Here is a 20,271-nt window from a genome sequence, read left to right as displayed (position 1 = left end):
TACATTAATAATATACCCGGTGTATATTTCATGCATACAGTTTTGCCTTCTGCTTACCGAGGGTGAAGATCTGTCAAAATCATTGGTTGATGGATGACCATTACCTGACCTGAGGGTATCACACCTGTGGTGGATTGCATGGTCAGTCACAGGTGTTTACCAATCTCCTGGTCAAGCACTGGTTTCTGGACTCTATCAATCCTGTTTTGGCAATAAATCTTTCATTATTGCTGTACTGTGCAAAAGGTATCCTTATTTAATGAAACTCAATAAAGATACACACTCCTAAAAGGGGCAATCCATTGAAGGTAATTTTAGCTGTCTGATGACCACGAAACAAAATATCACAAAAATAAAATCGTTCTGCATTCTTTATGAAAAATCAAACAAAATATAATTACAAATTCCACTTTATTATGAACGATTGAAGGGAATATCTTTGAAAGCCCTAAGCCTATAGCTATTCGATCGAGCAGGTACAAAGTGTACGCTATTACCATACCCAATCGGGATTCCTATAAGGTATGCAATAGCGACATGTATTCTCTTTGGAGCTTCTATTATCAAAGAAAGTTATCATTTAGTCAAGGTCGTGCATCTAAAAAGCTAAATGCATTTTTGTACGAGCGAGCATTTAGTTCTAGACAGTAGATGCTTTACTACAAGACGGTAACTGCCACCAGTTTGTAATGGCGACTTTAGAGCTACTTCAAAAAAAATATTTTACGTTTCAACAGGATAAGCATTATTTAAAATTGTTTACCACAAGAAATCTATAACCATAAAAGATTCCGAAAAAAAGCAAATATTTTCTTTATTTGTATTTATTAAAGGAACAATTCAGTGAGGCTAATTCTGTTACATAATACGAACCAAAATATGACATAAACGTATTGTTCTACATTCCTTATGAAACATATAACAAGAAATGTTGACAAATTCTATGACGTTGTTAATTACTTTGATTGATACACTACAGTGAACTTTTCTGGTATATTTCAGTCAAACCATCAAATCTAATTTCTATTAGAACAGGTTTGTTTTGAAATATGTGCAAATTTTAATGTACTCTTGGTGGAACTGAAATACTGCTAAAATATTTTTTTTTACATTAGTAATATTATTGTCCAAAAGGGTCAAAAGTCAGACTTGATTGACATGCCATACCTGGCCTGTTTGCTCTCAAGGATATGGACACACGGAAGTCACACCTGTGAAGTAATATGTGTGTCAAGTTATCTGTTGAAGACACAGGTTTGGTAAGGTTAACAAGGTATGACCTTGTCTCAGATTGATGCTAAGGTGTAAGGAATTAGTTAACAGAGAAACGAATTTTTACGTCTAGACACTAATATTGAAAGATATTGCATAAAATCATGGTTCATGATTTCATGTAATATGACTAAAACTGTTTTCATTTTTACGGTAATGGCTAGGCTGTTAATTTATCATAAAATGATCAGTTCACAAGTAATAAAGGTAAAGACAAATAAACAAAATACTTTTCATTAATTATAAGACAACAAAAAGATTAGGGACAATAGGAAGCAATAGATATACATAGGAATAAATCTAACTTATTTTCAACCATACCTTTTAGTTTTGTTTCCTGCCTGTGATGAAATTCAAATATGTGTCCTTCAAATTTGGGATACAAAATAAGTCGAAAGAAAATGCAATTCAATAATTACCAGATCAGTTAAGATTTTATTTACAGAAAATGTTTATAAACATGACTGCTAATAGATAAAACGTTTATGTGGTAATTGACATTTTTCTACTTAAATGTAATTATAAGACTCGGTCAGGATAGGGATATTCTATCTGAGGATCATTAAATGAAGTAAAACCAGAGGATTTCCGAGAGTTTTACAACAATTTATTATCAGGTGGGTACAAAACCAAAGTCTTTCACATCCACATATGAAAGAATATTTTTCTTTTATACCTCGGCCTTTTATTTTAATTTTATAACAAGAAGATCTCCCTATTTTGAGAAATAAGTTCGAAGAAAACCGTAATTGCAAATAAATAATATATGCATGGAAATACATGAAAGTAAATCACACAGTTTGCATTTGTTATAATAACACCAGCTTCATTTCTAGAAATTAAAATTCACCAAAACATGATTATTTTGTTTACACACACAAAGTTGAATTGCATGTAATACAGCCTCAGGCGACTTGAGTGTATTGCATCGGATAAAACAATATTACATCCGTAGGTATGTGTTCGTCAAGTTTGATAATTGACCGTATTCGTATGATCAGAGATTTAAATCTCTGGTATGATCCAATTTTTAGAGTAAAACTATATTTGTAAACAGAATATTTACAAAGAGCGTTGAGGAATTATTCTCTCTCCGAGCATGTGTTGATCTGTATACCCATCAGGTGACAGTTTATTGCTTAAATGTTTCTACAAAACATATAAACCTACATCATATACGTTTGTATATAAATGGTATAATATTTACATGTGAAAAATAAACATGAGTAAAAATAACAAAAAAGAAAAACCCACCAAATGTTTTAAAAGAGATAATGGACGTCATAAAATGTAGGAATGCTTACTATTATTACTAGGAATATTAAGTAAGCAAATTGTAGATCTTAATTTGGGATAATTGCCGCCAACCATGATATCTTTTTTTTAAACCTTTAACAAAAGGTCTACGTACGAAATTTCATCATTGATATAGAGTATACAATAAAATCTATCGCATCTTTGTAAAACATTTAATCTTTTTTTAAACCGATTAATAGAAAAAAAGACGAAAAAGAGAAAAACAAATATCAGAAAATACGGTTATTGATTAATTGTCATTTCAACATTTTTTTGTTTTAAAGATGCTCCACCGCTGACAAACGGCATTTTTTCTCTATCAAATACAGGAGCAGGCGATTAAGTATTTTTATTCGGTTACAAAAGTTACTTACTTTAAACCATTACCACCATTGAAAAGTTTGAGCTTCTCATTTCACATCAAGATAAAAATATCAAAAATAATTTTTTGCATCCCGAAAAAATTCCGTGGCACTATATCCTATATGGGATGAAACGCTGATTGCGCATGCACCAAAAGCAAAATAAATCATTTCATATTATTTTTTGTGTTAATTAGACATACATATACACGATTAAACACCAATTATAGTTCAAATGATGAGTATCGTTTATGGTCCATCGGCGGTGGAGCATCTTTAATATACATTATACTAAAGCCTTAATTTGAAAGGAGGATAGTCAAGTTTGAGGGGAGGTAACTCCCGCTTCGTAGAAGCACTATGATTCTGTAAATGTCATGTTGATGCGCTGAAATTGACACTTGAAATTAAAAAAGGGCTTTAACATTGAAATGTTTAACCAGCTCACCGTAATCCATATCACTTTATTTTCACAAGAAGCTTATATTCGCGTTATTACGCGTTATTACGCGAGAGAGCTTGAACGTTTCGCAAATAATTGAAGTATTAAAGGATATGTATGTTTGCATGATTATCATGAACGCTTGGGTGAAGAATTCTTTATAAGATAATACGCTGAAAATAACAATGACGCAAATATTGTTTATGCGAAAATAAAGTGTTGATACAGAAAATCCACACATATCAATATTAATCTAAGGATCTAAGGCTATTGTTACATTGTAGCTCCTGCGTAATGATTTTTCTTTTAAAAAATCAATAGGTATTTTGGGACCGCGGTGGCCGAGTGGTGAAGATGTCCCGACATCTTACCCACCACCTCTGAGGCGCGAGTTCGAATCCAATGTGGGGCAGTTGCCAGGTACTGACAGCTGGTCAGTGGTTTTTCTCCCGAGTATTACGGCTTTCCTCCACCATCTAACCTGGCACGTCCTTAAATAACCCTGGCTGTTAATAGGACGTTAAACTGATAAAACCATCAATAGGTAATCATTAAATAAAATAGCTGCATGGAAAATGACATTTATTTACAGTTTACATTTCAAATAAATTTCAGTGATGCCTACATGATGAAGTAAAAAAGTCTTACTAGCGAAATAAACTGACGGTTATTTATATTAAAAAACGTAATGGGGTTGACAAGAATATCCGACATATTTTCATGGCTTAAAAAAGATAAAAGTTATTTTATTCTTTGAAAATGAATGTTCGTTTTTCCTGATTTTGTTGTTACATACATCATATCATTTAAGACTTTGCTACTATATTGGTCATTTTGGTTGCCCTTTCATAACTCAACATATTACATTGGTACCACCAAACAAAAATCACCTATAAAGTGAGTTAATGATGGAGGTTACTGTCTATCCTTTACTCTACTAGTGTAAACCAACTTTTAATCGCGTGCGATTTACTTTCGCGATCGACTAAAAATCGCGAAAGTTAAAGGCCCACTACCTTTGCGGAGCGAAACATAAAGGTTTCTCAAAAACATTAATAACATCAGAAAATATATACCGATGACCTAAGATGAAGTTTACAACACCAAACATATGCAATATTTTCTGCGTAATATATGATAACTGTGGAGAGTCATTTCGCTGTTTTGCCGTCTGACGCAGTGATAGTCAACTACCGCGCGGTATTTAGGACGACGGCGGGAAACATATATAAGACGACCTGCGTTATGAAAATTAACTTTTCATTTTTTAATTAAATTGTTCAGAAGGTGATGATACGTGTAGTATTAACGGTAAATTAATAACTTTTGCGACTCTACAAAATTATCAATCTCGTTTTGCATTCCCATTTTAAAAATTAAACGCCGTTTCGGAAAGGTAGTGGGCTTTTAATATCCGCGAATTATTATCTATACATTTGTATGGCGGTATAGTTCAAAAATGCTTTGTTAGTTTTAAGATGATCAAATTTGATCTGAAGTAAAATATATATGTTCAAACTAAATGAACAATTCACAGTTTATTAAAACTAATCCCAGAACGCTACCATCCGCATGAGATGGTGTTTGTGTCGGCCGCCATGACACGCCAGGCGGAAATCATTATCGGTGCATTCGTTTCGTTTCGGTTAGGAGGCAAATTCGATCTCAAGTCTCAGAATTTTGAGTTATGGTATCCTCTTTAGCTAAATGTAGTAAATGTTAATTTTGTTTCAACTACACTAATACCGACCTGTTTACCCGAAGACAACTCAAGGGATACTGACCTTCGCCAATACTAGCAGATTCCATTGTTTATTTGTATGTGATGGGGATTTCTATTCTGTGGTACAGTGCGTGTTTGTACAGGGATTAACACTTAGGCCTATTACGAATGAGATACATGTACCGTATACAAACGCAGGTAAACGGCTATAGTCTGTTTTTCACAAAACCTTATATATACTTTATTATGTCAAGAGAAAATAAGGAAAGTAGAACCATAGTCTGATCCGCGAAAGTTAATCTTCACGAACTTGTTTTGAAACGTAAGTCGCGATATTGAGTAGCCGCGAATAAAAGTTGGTTTACAGTATATACACTAATCAGTAGAACAGTAAAGCCTAATTATAAAGACCACAAAGAAAATGTATTTTCATAGTCAGGTGGCCTTTATACACAGGTCAGTTAGTGTTGAAATTGATTGTTACCTAGGAAAAGTGGTCCTATTAAGCAGGTGGTCTTCATACAGAAGTGGTCGCTAAGGTAAGGTTTGACTGCATTGTCGATTATTTCAAGCAGTAGTACAATCCTTTATGTCACTAATAAATTAAAAAGATGTGATATAAATGTAGTATTTGTCTTTTTCATTTTATTTGTCAGTCAAAAAAGTATGAAAATTCTCGAGTTTCAATTAAATGTTTCCAGCTTTATTTTCTGAAAGATATTAACTCTTTAGCTTAGGATACGATGACATGATGATGATTTACATTTTTGAAATTATTTCGAATGAATGGTGTCGAGTTCATTTGATATTACAATGTTAAATCAGCTTTGGTGAATTATCTAGAAAATATTTTCCTCTTTAATATAGTTACTTTTCCAAAATATTTTTTAGTCTAAATAGGAATTCTGTGAAAGGTAAACTCCTTATTTTGAGCATCCATTATCATTCATCATAATTGATTTCATAATGATGAAAAAACTTGATTGTTTTGTTTTGTCTTTCTTGTTAACACTTAATTTATCACGAAATACATCTTTTTTGCGAATTTTGCGGACGCGCTGAAACGTTCAAAATACAAAAGTCCTTAATAGCTATTTTTCTTGAATTAATATATTCTCGAATATTGTGGAGCCGCAAAATATAGTATACGTAAAAGCCAATGTGGTTTACAGAGACCAGAGTGAATTATATGTGAAAAAACCGCAAAGAAGGAGAATGCACTCTGATTTTTGTGTTATAAATACATGTATCTAACATAGAAATGTATTATACATAATTCTCTGATTTTTTTTCGGGACACTTTCCTCTTGTTATTGCACCAGCTAATCAGAGGTGGCGATACAAATAATATATACAAATGATATTATAGCGTTGTCATGGGAACTAGGAGTCATTGCTTACAAGTTGTTTCATGACAACCGGCATTAAGATTTGTGCCATCTTATAACTCTGATAGATATTTATATTGTAAGACGGATTTTAATTTTATTTTCAGTTTTTGCGGTCATATTCATATGCCATAGACATCGATCAATAACAATAAGAAAAGGATTTAGGGCCCAATTGTAAACAACATATCATTTATCAATTGTAACAATTTACACAGTCTATGTTTCACAGTATGATTGAAGTTAACAGGATGGTTAAAGGAAAACTGATAATTATAGGTAAGAGAAAATAAAACAGAAAATACTTTACTTAAATTTTGAATGAACATCTTTTAAATTCAATCAAAAGAATTCCGTTAATTATTCGTAATATTAAATTTTCTCTATTCCATTTTGACACCTCTCACTATTTCATTTATTAATTCATTGATTCATTGATTGATCGATGGATTGATTGATTGATTGATTGATTGATTGATTGATTAATTAATTAATTAATTCATTCATTCATTCACGTAGATATTACTTAGATATTACTAATAAATAAATCTAATTATTTTAGTATCAATTATTTAGATAAGGAATAATATATTTATCGATTAAGACCATTGTTGCGGTCCACTAAGTGTTATACTTACCGTCATAGTTAAATTAAACAATAACTGTGGATGTGTAGCCCTCTATAACAGTATAACATAATATAAACCGAATCAAAGGTTCTTAATTTCTATATTTGATAAGTATTATCTAATATGCAAATACTTACAAGAAAAACGATGGCCATAGGACGCCACCCAGAAGAACTCAAATTGAGTCTATGAAGATTACAAAAGGAATATTGACTCGGTTGTTGGCGGTATGTTTTGTAGAATGTGTTAAAGGCGTTGGACGAAGATGTAATATTAGATTAAGAAAACAAGAAGAACGCAAATGCGCTATTATCAACGAAGAATAATTTATTGATAGAAATACAGGGGTTTTTGGTATAAACTGTTAATGACGTGATTGACCTCTTGCGCGAAAACCTGAAAAATGACAAATTCAACACATTAGATACAATAAACGTAGCATTTTTAGCAATACACCACATAATGCAGATATCGGAGGTAACCTGTTTATTTGGTAGTGTGACACCTTAAATATTGTATTAGAATTGCTGACGAGTTAGCTCCCTCTTTTTATTGAGAACAAGCAATGTAACGTTTTGGATATTTTTTTCATCTACTGTAAATTACGAATTACATAATTTAATATGTAAATTTGAATCACTCGTATGTAATTACCACAAAAAATACACTGCTCTCCAAAATTTCTATTTCATGTGTTTGTCTTACAAATATACCTAAAGTACAGAAACATGTGAACATTTTTAATACAGGCATCAGTATATAGTATTTATCAACTTATTTAACCTCTCCAACTCATTAATTGGATTTTCGAGAGTTTTCTCAGAAATAAATTACCAACAAATTTTAACGAACATATGTACATAACAGAACTTTTGGAGGGCAGTGTATTTTATCGAAGAATATAAAGTAGCATTTCTCTTTTACTATTTCATTCAACTACCCTACATCAGCTGTTTCTGTAAGTGTTCTATTGTAAACGTATTTATCTTGGCGGTTGTCTTATCTTAGCGATTTCGGACAAGAAATGCTGCGCTAAAATATGATTGTGAACATCTTATTTTCTGTGTTATTATATAACCGTTATTGCAGCATACATACTTGGTAATTGTTGTCTGATTGGAATCATAACCTATCTATCTATTAAAGATGTTATGGCGATTTTTTAGCATACATACCTGGTTAGATGAGATTGGAATCCTAACCTACCTATGTACAGTGATGTCTGCCGTTGTGTTTATGTCTAGCCTGTATTGTTGTTTGTCAGAAAGCGCCAGTAACAATACAGCTCCTGGAGTAAAATAAAGTGTAAACGTGTTTAAAGTATATGTCGGTTGTTCCATAATTTACATAAATCTCAATTTCGTTTTTACTTTCTGTAAATTAATGAAACCGTTTGGGATATTCCATATGGAGAGTAATCTTTTTCCATGCATTGTTCATATCTTTCATCACAAATCAAGACTTAATTTTATTTGTTTAAAGAATTATGTAACCATCATTATTCTAAAGAATATATTTTCTGTTGTATGACGTCATATTTACATAGAAAACAACGTGAGTTTCGCTCAGAAAATATTGATGTCGCAAAAGACATCTACCAGCAAGGTACTTTCGTACCTGTAATGAGGAGTAAGATGGATCCATCGCCGGAACCTCCAAATAATTCGCCTCCGCCGTAGCCGTTTGCGAGTCCTAGTGCTGCCAGCGGAACATCCCTTGGTTCTGGGGATGCTATAGGATATATAGCAGCGTTGGATAACCTCCATATCCACTATAGCCCGCATTACCGCCACCTTTCCCGTATCCGCTGTATCCGTAATTATAGTAAGGAGACACGCCCCCACTTTTCCGTATCCTGTGTACCTGGAAAAGAATCATAGAAGCATTTAGGTTGATAAATTAGTTATTTATTGCAAAATTTGCATCCTATGAGCAGAATACAAATCATTGTAAGACTACGGTGTATTTTTTTTTCAAAGACGGGCTAGATTGATGAAATGTGCTGTGTGTTGGTAATTAGGCAAAATTAGATAAATGGTTCTTTGTTTTTTGTTCTTAAATATAATTAGAAAGTATCATAGTTAATATAGTAGGAAAATATCTAAAAATGATAATGCGAAAATATCTTAAAATGATAATGCGATATACATTATTTAAGTAAGAAAATATCATAAAGTGATCTTAAATCTATTAAGAAATTATATTAAATATAATGAGAAAAATTTGTTGCTTACATTTGTTGCGGTTGTTGGTAGTAATAAGAGCCGCCCCCGTATCCATCACCCTTGACCACAACTGAGAGGCAAGCCAGTGAGGCCAGGACCGCACAAGCGAACCTCATTTTGAATACTGTGGAAAAAACCCCATTGCATTTAAGTTTCAACGATTCCTATCTTCATTTTAACAATATGATATATAAAGCAATGAAATTATATCATTTCGCTTGCAATGATGATAATAAAAAAAACAACGGTTTTGTTATGGTTTTTGTTATTTTTTTTTTTCTATGCTAAAGCCCTTGATTTTTTAAATATCATAAAAGATAAGCATTGTGTTGCCACCAATCTCTTGCGTAATAATGTTTTCATAATGGTTAACGATATTTAATTAAAACCGCATTTTGACGCACTTATTAAAATGACCCAAAAAATTTGAACTTACAATTAAAATTATTTTTCTTTTATGAAATAGCACCAGAAACCAGAAATGACAGAACTCGTGCTTGATTCATATGATTTGTTTCACTCTCCTAGGTTTTGTTCATATATTCACAAAAATACTCGCTTAATTTAAAAGGTATTTCTTCCAAAATAATGACTAAAACATGGGTTATGATATTTATAATGTTACGGTGGGTTTTATTCAGCATTTTTCGTACTGGAATAGCAATAAAAAAAGTTTTCCCACTTCATATTTTAATTATATAACAAACTTAAACTAAAATCATCTATCAAGTCTATCTTTCTATATCGTTGCTCAAAAGAATACATATGTATATATCAAGAAAAAGTATATATATGGTAAGATAATCAATGATTTTCGTGAATAAATAATTTATGTTATATCATAGAAAATCAATCACTATTATTTCATATAATACATTATAAGTACATTTGAATTTTATATATAAATATATAGGTACAATTATAATTGTTATGTATAAATATATACAAGTACAGTTTTAATTATTTTAAACAAATATATACAACAACACTTATAATTATCATATATAGATATATAAGTGCAGTTATAATTATTTGATATAAATACATATGTACATACAAGTACAGTTAATAATTTCTTATATGAATATCTAAGTACAGTTATGATTGTTTTATGTTATATATACATGTAAAGTTATAATTATTTTATATAAATATCTAAGTACAGTTATAATTATGTGGTATAAAACATATACAAGTACAGTTATAATCAATTTATGTAAATATCTAAATACCTGTGATCCTTTGGTGGAGCCGGTTCAGTAAAGGATACTCTGGTCCGGGCCTGGACTCATCTTTTTATATGCCTGCCCCCGAGGGAGCTGGACATCTGGGTCAGTCCGTTTCCTGTTATGTTGATATAGAACGATTCCGGTCTGTGTTAATCCATCATATTTCTGACCAATCACTCGGGCGAGACAAGTTCAATTATCCAGCCTTGAGCGCCAGCGTTATAAAAATATATACCTAAAAAATCTGGGAAGATAGTTTTGTATTATTTCAAATAAATACGAAAATTCAATGTTACCATTAATCTATATTTAAGAATTCTGACAAGACAGCTTTTAATTTTTATTTTTTCAAATAATAAAGAATTTAACCATGTTAATTGTGAAATGCATTTGCTTACTTTAAACCACTTTATTTCTCGATGCAAACACATTTAATATGTAAATGAAATGCCCGATTGTCATAGAGATCCCTTTTATCTAGAAGGGGATGCATTTGCAAATTTGATTACAATAACGAATCTACGATGGCCCATATCAGCCGACATTGCAACTGCTTTACTAAACTGTAGTTGTACACACATTTGTAGTGATTGTCATGGCAACTGCCTTAGTAAAAAAGCACTTGCCAACGTGTTTTGTTCATTTTACTAGTTTGGCAACTGCTTTACTAGAGTAACTGTTTTGTCATCCTTACGCGTGGCCCCATATCAGCCGTATTGGCGAGTGTCTGGCTTTTGAGACAATTAAAACATTCCACGCCGATATCTAACCTAGTTTGACGCTATACACGTGTACTGATTAAATGACCTTTGAAACCAAAACGATATTTTACGACACTTTTCTTGGTAAAATTCATAGGTATGTAACGCAATCTGTGGCTAATGTTGACGTTTGAATGAAAACAGGCTTTCAGTGAAGTAACTCAATATATTATAAAAATTTCATACTCATGTTTATTCATCTTTAATAATATCAGGTATTATGTAAAAATATGGATTTTCCCTAGGTAGGGGCATATAATGAGAGATTTAGGTGAGTTGAATGCCTTCATTAAATTAGCTTCCCTCCTAGACTGGCAACCAGTCCCTCGTGATATTTGGAAAAAATCACTGAAATTTGGCTCGATTTTTTTGTCTCTACTAAGTATACATGTCTGAATAATTTTCAAACTAAGGAGAGATAATCTAGCTATTATTTAATTTTCCCTATCCTAGGACTGTAACCTCTCCCCATCCGGCTCTCAACATTAGTTTACCGTTAATTACCGTACAATAACTTATTACTACCTATGGCTATGTTATTTTGTATATAACTTTAATCGCCTTTGTCTTGTGTCGTAAAGTATCGTTTTGGTTTCAAAGGTCATTTAATCAGCACACCTGTACGGCATCAAACTAGGCTTTATATCGGCGTGGAATGTTAATTGTCTCAAAAGCCAGACACTCGCCAATAAGGCTGATATGGGCCACGCGTAAAGGATGACAAAACAGTTACTCTAGTAAAGCAGTTGCCAAACGAGTTTTAAAATGACAAAACCCGTTGGCAAGTGCTTTTTACTAAAGCAGTTGCCATGACAATCACCACAAAATGTGTGTACAACTACAGTTTAGTAAAGCAGTTGCCATGTCGGCTGAGATATGGGCCATCGTACGAATCACCGAAACTAGTATATACGCGTTAATATTTACATTTACATGTCACTTCTACTATATAAACTAACAAAGGCAAATTGTTTTAGACGGCTATATAACTGACACCCAAAACGGGGCCCATTATGACGTCCCCTAATGTTGACGTGGTGACTTCAACTGATCACCGTCAAAATGGCTGTGCCATCTTGTGGAATAAATCATCGTTGATAAACGGTTTTCCTGATCTATAGCTTAAACAATGTTAACATACACAAACCACAAAATGAGTTGATAATGTAAATATAAGCATTGAACAATCTTCCTATGCCTTCTATGGTCTATATAGTTGTCAAGTGCTTTGCAGACAATCATCTCATAATGCGCTATGCGCGCATTATGAAGATTGTCATGCAAAGCTCTGACATCTATCATAGACCATAGCCTGTTATAGGAAGCATATAGTTTAATGCTGTATATAGACTGTTTATAATGTATATTTCATATAACAACGGCTGTTGTGTAAAACGATGACAATTAGTGAAAAAAATATTAGATAATTCTTATATATTTTTATTGGAAACAATGGCGATAAGACCTTGCATGCTAAATTCAGTATCTTATTTGACTACATTTTGACATGTTTATCACAATGGATCAGAGAGGTCTTGTAAATCAATTAATTATAAATGTGAAAAAAATCAGTTTTTTGTAACTTTTTACATGTGAAAATACCATGAGGTTTTCCATAGCCATAAATGTTATGATGACGGACACATGAATTTTAATAATCAAAAAGCCATTGATAAACAGTGGATTTACAATGACAAGGCACCTAAATATAAAATAAACATGTAAAATAACAAGGTTAGATTTTTTTTTATTCAATAAATCTCGTCATGTCAGAGTTATAAGGAAAAGATTTACTTCCGTTCATATCCACCAAGTTAAAATAGAGGCGCAATATGACCGAGTGTTCTTGAAATATTACCACCTATTAAGATGCATCCATGGCCTCACATCTAAGTCGCGAGTTCGAATCTCCATATATGGGGCAGTTGTCATGTTCTTGAACCTGCTGGTTTGGTGGTTTTTATCCAGGTACTCCGGTTTTCCTCACAGTAAACCTAACATGACCCTGTCTGTTAATAGGAAACGTAAAGGTAAACAAACCAAACCATTAAAAATCATGTATGCCTTATGTAAGACAGTATTGTGTATTTCTATGTTTGCGCATTATTGTAGTAATATAACTGACTAAATATCGTATGCAGTATATTCACCTGAATAAATCCCCATGTGTAGTAATATAATTGACTAAATATCATTGCAGTAATCCGCCTAATAAATCCTAATGTAGTAATTTAACTGACTATTTTTTCATTGCAGTAATCTACCCTGAATAAAATACTAATATAGTAATAATAACTGACTAATTTATCATTGCAGTAATCCATCCTGATATAAATTCCTAATGTAGTAACTGACTAAATATCATTGCAGTAATCCACCTTGAATAAATCCTATATGTAGTAATTTAACTGACTCTAGATATCATTGCGCAGTAATCTCACCTGAATAAATGACTAATGTAGTAAATTTAACTGACTAAATAGTCGTATGCAGTAATTGAAATCTGACTAAATACCAATGTATTAATCCGTAACAGCACTAAATACTGATGTAGTGATTAATATTGACTACTAGGTAAAGATACCAATGTAGTAATCTACCTTACTTTCACGTGTGGCTTTTTTCAAAGCCGGCATATGTTGAAGATGCATTTGTCTGTAAGAATTCCAAGACTTACTTTCAATCAAGACCAGCCTATTGTAGGGTATTGCTTTTGTATAAATATAAAGTAATATGTTTGAACAAATATCAATATGTAATGAATACATTGTTGTATCTTTTTAAGAAATAGATAATTTTATTTTCATGAATTTTTGAAATTTTTCGCATGCCATAAAAATTGAATTTACCGGTTCATCAATTGTTTGTAATAATCGTCAGTTTTTTAAATGGTGTATTCAAGAATCATTGAAATAACTCTTCTGCAGTTTTGATGATTTTTTTTTTACATTTCTGATTTTATCAGCATGGGTTTTTTTTTTTTAAAATGTTCCCAACGCGCCGTGCAGAGCATAACCAATACTCAACATTTGAGACAATTTTAATGCTTACAGATGTAAATGTATGTCTAATCAACTACATTATTAACCAAATAAAATTAAATCATTGACTTTACTTTGAAAAATGCGCAATCAGTACTTCATTCCATTTAGTAGGACAGAGCGCAATGAGTCTTGTTTGGGCGCAAACGGTTTTGTTGTTTTAAACACCTGATTAGTTAAACAGATGGTCGATAGTCTTTCCTTTCAGATGGGACTATTTATAAAAACCGAGATAAAATTTAAATGTATAATTGTGGTAAGATTTATTGAAAGCTAAATATTCTTTGCCAGTATAATTGTTTTTATTACGAAAGCAATTGCATTACTGTTTTTGATGGTCATCAGTTATATAACCTTTATTAATAAGTGTTTGCAAAAACAAAAACAAAATCGTTTAAGTTGCCTGGCGGTATGGTCGGTGTAAGAGATCTGTGACGAGAAGGTGTCAAAACAATTGTGTTTTGCATTTTTTTCATTTTTGTAAAAAAATAAATGAGGGTAACAATACGAGATTAATCTGTTTAAAAAGTATTATCCTTAGTGTAGTGAAGTGTTTTACAATTATGAGTAAACCAATATTTCTGTTTTTTTTGTAATATGAGGTAAATTACAAAAAAAAGGAGAGAGCTCGGTGCTAACCAATACAGCATTGAATTACGTATTGAATTTGACGCTGACTTTGGATGATTTTAATATCATCTACATAATTCATATAGAAATATAGACCATCGTCCTTGTTTTTCAACCAAACACTGCTAAGTCGTTTCTGTCGTCTATTAACCAAGAACTGATCAATCTTGAAATAGAATTTTAACTCCGCCTCCTCAACACGCACGCTTAGTTCGCACCGACAGAAACCCATATTAGGTCAAGAGTTGAATAAACCATAACGACGAAATGTGATGATCCAAAGACGATGAGCGATGGAACATATGGCCGTCTTGGGGCAGATTGGTAAACTTGGAGGAAGTTGTCTTCACAATCTAATCTTTACTTGGGTTGGTTGTATAGTCATCGGGATAAAACGTTCGACCTCTGCGGTCCAGATATATAAACCAGCCTCCCTGAAGCAGGTACGGGATCCTGCACACATCGAAGAGGGTCCTGTATCGTAGGGGTGGTAAAGTGTATACCTTTCTCTTGCATATGTAGTTATGATATGTAATAAGGTTTTGATATAGTTTTACCAAAACGAAGGAATTTCTTTAATTCTGATAATGAAATGGGTGTTTATGCATTTTCAAATACACAGACTGAATAATTATGCACAAATCAATTTGAAAGTCTTGCTTTTGCTTATTATTGTCATTTTCTTACTATGTTGCGAATGGTTGCTCTTCCTTTTTATACGAATAAATATTTGGGGTTTTGTATATGTTTTTAATTAATAGTGACAAAATTATCCTTTATTTGATTTTAAGGGCAGATGATCCATCGGAATAACAAATGTATTTAATAAAACTACTTCATTTTGCTGACAATTTTTCAAAAGGTATTTTAATTTCACATATTTTTTTTAATTCCTAATTTTTTCTCTTAAATCAGGTCGTTCATAAATTTCGTCCATTTGGTATTCATTTGTTATGATATATATTGAAATATGTCCATCCCTTCTAGGTCACAAGTTGCCTTTGCTTCTACTAGCAATTCGCGCTCTGGGGCGATCCTCTTAGGATTGTTCCTCATAGATTGACATGTGATGGTGGATACATGAGGAGACAGTTAGCAATGGTAACTATGGGCGAGAGGCCAAATCTGATTACAACCAAGGTATGTCGTTTACCAAGGATACGAGGTTACCAGGAGTTATAACGGCGATGCAAGAGTACGGGCAAGGGCTATGGAAAAGGAGGTGGAGTGATTATTCAAACGATTGGGCTGCTGAACGTGCCTTATGGTGTTCGCGTATATTCCTCCAAGTGCCCCACCGCGTGTTTAGGACCAAAATGGACTGTACGGCGTTACCAACATGTGAGTCGCTCTGGGCCGGCGGTAAGTAGTTATAAAAACCGAAAACTTGAATAGCTGCTGCTAAGTGTCAGTTCTAAGTCCATTTTTGTTGATAAAGCGTTATTTTTAACGTAAAAAAGGAATAGACGAAAGTGAAAGTAAAAACATATTGTTACTCAATGCATTCCGAAGACATAATAAAAAAGGCTCACCTAATGTAATTTTAATAGAGGCCACCTAATGGTTAATGGATAAAAGAGTCCACCTAATGAATGGTGAATAGAGGCCACCTAATGGTATGGGTAATAAGGCCAGCTAATGTATTGTTTAATAGAGGCCACATAATGTATGGATTAATAGAGGCCACCTAATGTAGGGTTAAATAGAGGCCCACCTACGATGTATGGTTTAATAGACTTATATATTGGTGTTGGTTTTTTTATTAATCTTATTTAATTAAGATCATTTCGTGTACTATTGTACCATTTCGGTGAACAACGCGGCCTGGCCTTTTTCTATATGAAGTATTTCTTTCCATTTTACAATAATTTCTACCTCTAAAGATGTACGTTTTGTATTTTCCGTGTTGTCTTCGATTTCTGCTTTGGCTCCACGCTTAGCCATACCATATCGTAACCTATAGATGGGTTAAAAAAATAAAAAATAACCCCACCAACACTAATCGTTTGTAGTAGTAGAGTGTAAGTTACTTTGAGCGTTCCGCAGTAACAATAGTGGTTCTGATTTCAAAAAATAGCATTACATAGATTTTACCACCATTAAAACGTTGGAGATGTCGGATTTATCATCGAAAACGGTTTTCCTACGGATATGAAAATCAGTGGCGTGTTCTATATTGTATTCATTGTCGAGATTTCATTTCCATGCTTTAATAAAGGTATAGAAGGAAATGCACTCATTTCTGTTATTGAGTGCTCGTAATAAGAACAGTACAAATATTGTTTAAGAAATTGATACTTTTTTTTCATTTTCAGCTTTAAACGCGGCAAGAGAGACCAAACCGTCGATGTATGTCTACCAAAAAGCCCCGTTTCTAATATTTTGCGTGATGTTTCGTATTTTGATTTGAAATAAACTAATTAATGTTAGTTTAAGTAGTATGTGTTTTCTTGAATGTCTCATCTAATGACAGACCTTCGATTTTTCGTGCAGTATTTGTTAATAGTGTTACTTAGTAATAAAGTAAACTGCGATTATTGCACTGTATTATGAATTAAAAATAGGTCGATTCTTGCTTATTCCACTATAGTTAGTTTATTTTAATGGAAAATAGTAATTTAACGATCAAAAAAAAAGCCTATATAAAATGCTTAGTCATAGGTTCCAGAATTATTCTTAACATTTATGAAAGATGCTCCAACCGCTGACAAAGCATGTACAATACCTATTATTTGAACTTTTAATGATGTTAAAAATCGTGTTTCATAGTAGTAATTTAACTAACTAGAAGACTTTTGGTCAAGCAAAATCGTTACTTAGTTCATCTGCTCCTGATTTTTGATAGGAGAAACAAAATTTAAGAAAACTTTTGTTCGATCATATAAATGCATGTGAAACACAGCAGCGAACTAATTTGGAACTCCTTTGTATATGTCCTGTTTAACATTAAAGCACATATAAAGTCGAATGCCAGTTAATATAGTCATTCAAGGGTACGCTATGAATTCGTCACAATTATCAAGAAAATGTCATATAAGACATTTGTAAAAATCCTCATATCGAAAGGGTAAAAATGTTTAAATGAGAAAGTAGTAAAACAGCCCACTACGTTTCCGATTACAAAAAATTAAGTTTTTAAATAACAAGCAAAAATATAGAGAAAATATAAATATCGATGGCCTAAGAATGACGATACAACCCCAAAAGAAAATGCCAAGTTCCCTTTCGTTTTATGAGGAAAGATTCATTTCGCTGTGTGCCGTCCTGTTCACACAAGTAGATAGACAACACGTCCGGCGTACAATTATGATGACTGGCCGGAGAATATGAACGACCCATGTTATGAAAAGATAACATTTATTTATTTAATCAAATCGTTCAGGATTGTAGTGAATTTGAGATAATTTTTTGACTACCCATATCAACCATTAATCGATTCGTCGTTTTTAACATTTACATTTTATGAAAGTTAGACAACAATTTCGTTTTCTGAAAGTTGAGAGGTCCTTAAAAAGTAAATATTATTATACAGTTGATTGGTACTTGTTACGAAGACAAACTGTCATTATAGTAATTTTATATAACTTTTGCTTTTAAAAATATACTTCAACCTACCACATAAATTATAAGCAAATTTCTCTTGACAATATATTATAGTCTTTGTGATCAATAAATGTATCATGTTATTTGACCATTTAGGAAAAACACAAACTTTGCGAGCAGAATAATTAGTTATTTATTGCACAATAAATAGTTTTAAGAAGGAAGAAATTGGTGATTTATGTTTGAGTATCTTGTGTATTTTGTCATCCGACCGCGTGTGATTTGCATATCACCTCAGACGTCCGCCGTTCTTCGGCAAATTGTTGAGTTATATACAATTGTTTACTTTATTGTTCCGTTTACGAATTGTGAATAATTCTTAACGTGAAATTTATTTTAAATTAATTTTTCAATATTTAAAGCCTTTTATATAGGTATATTTTTATTCTGACACTATTAGGAAGAATAAAAGATTCACAAAGCAGTTACGGAAAATATCTGAGACCTGAACAATTTTCGCCACCGGCCTAAGTCGCTAGTTAATAATGCCACGGTTGTGCTGTACACATCAACCGAATGGCCTATCTGATAATATTCCAACATAAATACTGTAAGCGCCAATCAAAATCTACTGCATCTATTACTTTACGACTCCAGTCTTGAAGATTTGGACGAAGATATATGCACTTGAGGACACAACCAAATGAATGATATACTAGCTGGGGCTTAAATGTGCAAGAAGTTACTGTGGAGCAACTGGTAGCTTCCTTAAATACCTTCTACAGTACATTTGTCCAATATATAAGATACATAAAGTTATATTCATATTTTGTTAAAACAAAATGATTACATATGTATTGTGAGCTTTCGATGTCATCGTAATGTTTAACGTTCTTGGGGTATGAAAAATAATTGCTCACAAAATTATTGCAAAAAAAAAATATTTCCATAATAGGAATTGAATTGAAAAAAAATAGTTACAACAAAAACAACCGATGCCTTAAATATTTATTTCAGACTACGTGTAACTTGATGAGACGCAAAATACGCGTTAAACGAACAGACTTTCATTGATTTCCCCTTATAATTATTTTCTGTAAATCAAAACGTATCGTCAGCGTCTCTATTGTGGAACGCTACGTCATGATAAGAGTCTGTATTTTCGGCCATTTTCAGTTGGTTATACTTCCTCTCAGGATAGGAAGGATGGGTTGTGTTATGAAGCAAATTCATATATAATGAAAAACAAACAAAAATTGATATTATTATAATTTATATTTATTATCCATTGGTTAAATGTCACTCAACATTGTTGAATACGATTTATTTGAACAGCATCTAATATTATGTTATCCCATAAGTTAGTTATCATGTTTTTATTTTCGAAGCTTTCAAATATATCTTTTTCACAAAGAAAAAACAGCTATTATATCAGTTAAATAACTTCACCTTAACAGAAAAATGAACAATGGGAAAGTATGTTAAACTGAGTTAGTCTGAAACTGATAACTGTGCTCGAGAAACACATCGCAGCTATATTTTTGTTTCTCTTATTACATCCATTTACTTTTCCCATAATGGAAAGAAATACAACGTTATAATCTTAATACAATACTAAAGAAATTATCGACCTATTTTCAGTGGAGATACGGTTATTGTTTCATCCCTAGTTAATGATATATAGCCAGAGCCGGAGTCCGAGGGTTATAATTCAGTGTTCGAGGGTTGAT

At 32.4% G+C, this 20,271-nt stretch overlaps 1 protein-coding gene across 2 annotated transcripts; it reads right to left on the bottom strand.

Annotated features, from left to right (window-relative positions):
- Positions 1–7,416: 7,416 nt before the first annotated feature.
- LOC138322465 (uncharacterized) lies at positions 7,417–10,653 on the bottom strand. 2 transcript variants are annotated; one of them, XM_069266492.1, is made up of 5 exons: positions 10,570–10,653; positions 9,347–9,461; positions 8,730–8,975; positions 8,288–8,400; positions 7,417–7,508 (listed from the first exon to the last, which is right to left on the bottom strand). In XM_069266492.1, the coding sequence occupies exons 2-4, from the start codon at positions 9,451–9,453 to the stop codon at positions 8,373–8,375; spliced, it is 381 nt and encodes a 126-aa protein (XP_069122593.1). In that variant the 5' UTR covers positions 9,454–9,461; positions 10,570–10,653; the 3' UTR covers positions 7,417–7,508; positions 8,288–8,372. The 2 variants fall into 2 exon arrangements, with proteins under 2 accessions (XP_069122593.1, XP_069122592.1); XM_069266491.1 differs by having other exon boundaries at positions 8,319–8,400.
- Positions 10,654–20,271: the final 9,618 nt, after the last annotated feature.

The sequence above is a fragment of the Argopecten irradians genome, chromosome 4 (assembly GCF_041381155.1).
Source record: "Argopecten irradians isolate NY chromosome 4, Ai_NY, whole genome shotgun sequence".
In the NCBI taxonomy this organism is placed as follows: Eukaryota; Metazoa; Mollusca; class Bivalvia; order Pectinida; family Pectinidae; genus Argopecten; species Argopecten irradians.
The sequence above is the reverse complement of the archived record's forward strand: the minus strand, read 5'-3'. Positions and strand labels throughout refer to the sequence as shown.

Bases quoted from the DNA above. Each gene is read 5' to 3' on its own strand.
- LOC138322465 (XM_069266492.1), bottom strand. From the start codon at position 9,453: ATGAGGTTCGCTTGTGCGGTCCTGGCCTCACTGGCTTGCCTCTCAGTT. The intron at 8,976-9,346 runs GTAAGCAACAAA...ATTCTTTTCCAG, and splicing joins TACCAACAACCGCAACAAAT to GTACACAGGATACGGAAAAG. The intron at 8,401-8,729 runs GTACGAAAGTAC...ATTTTACTCCAG, and splicing joins CATCTTACTCCTCATTACAG to GAGCTGTATTGTTACTGGCG.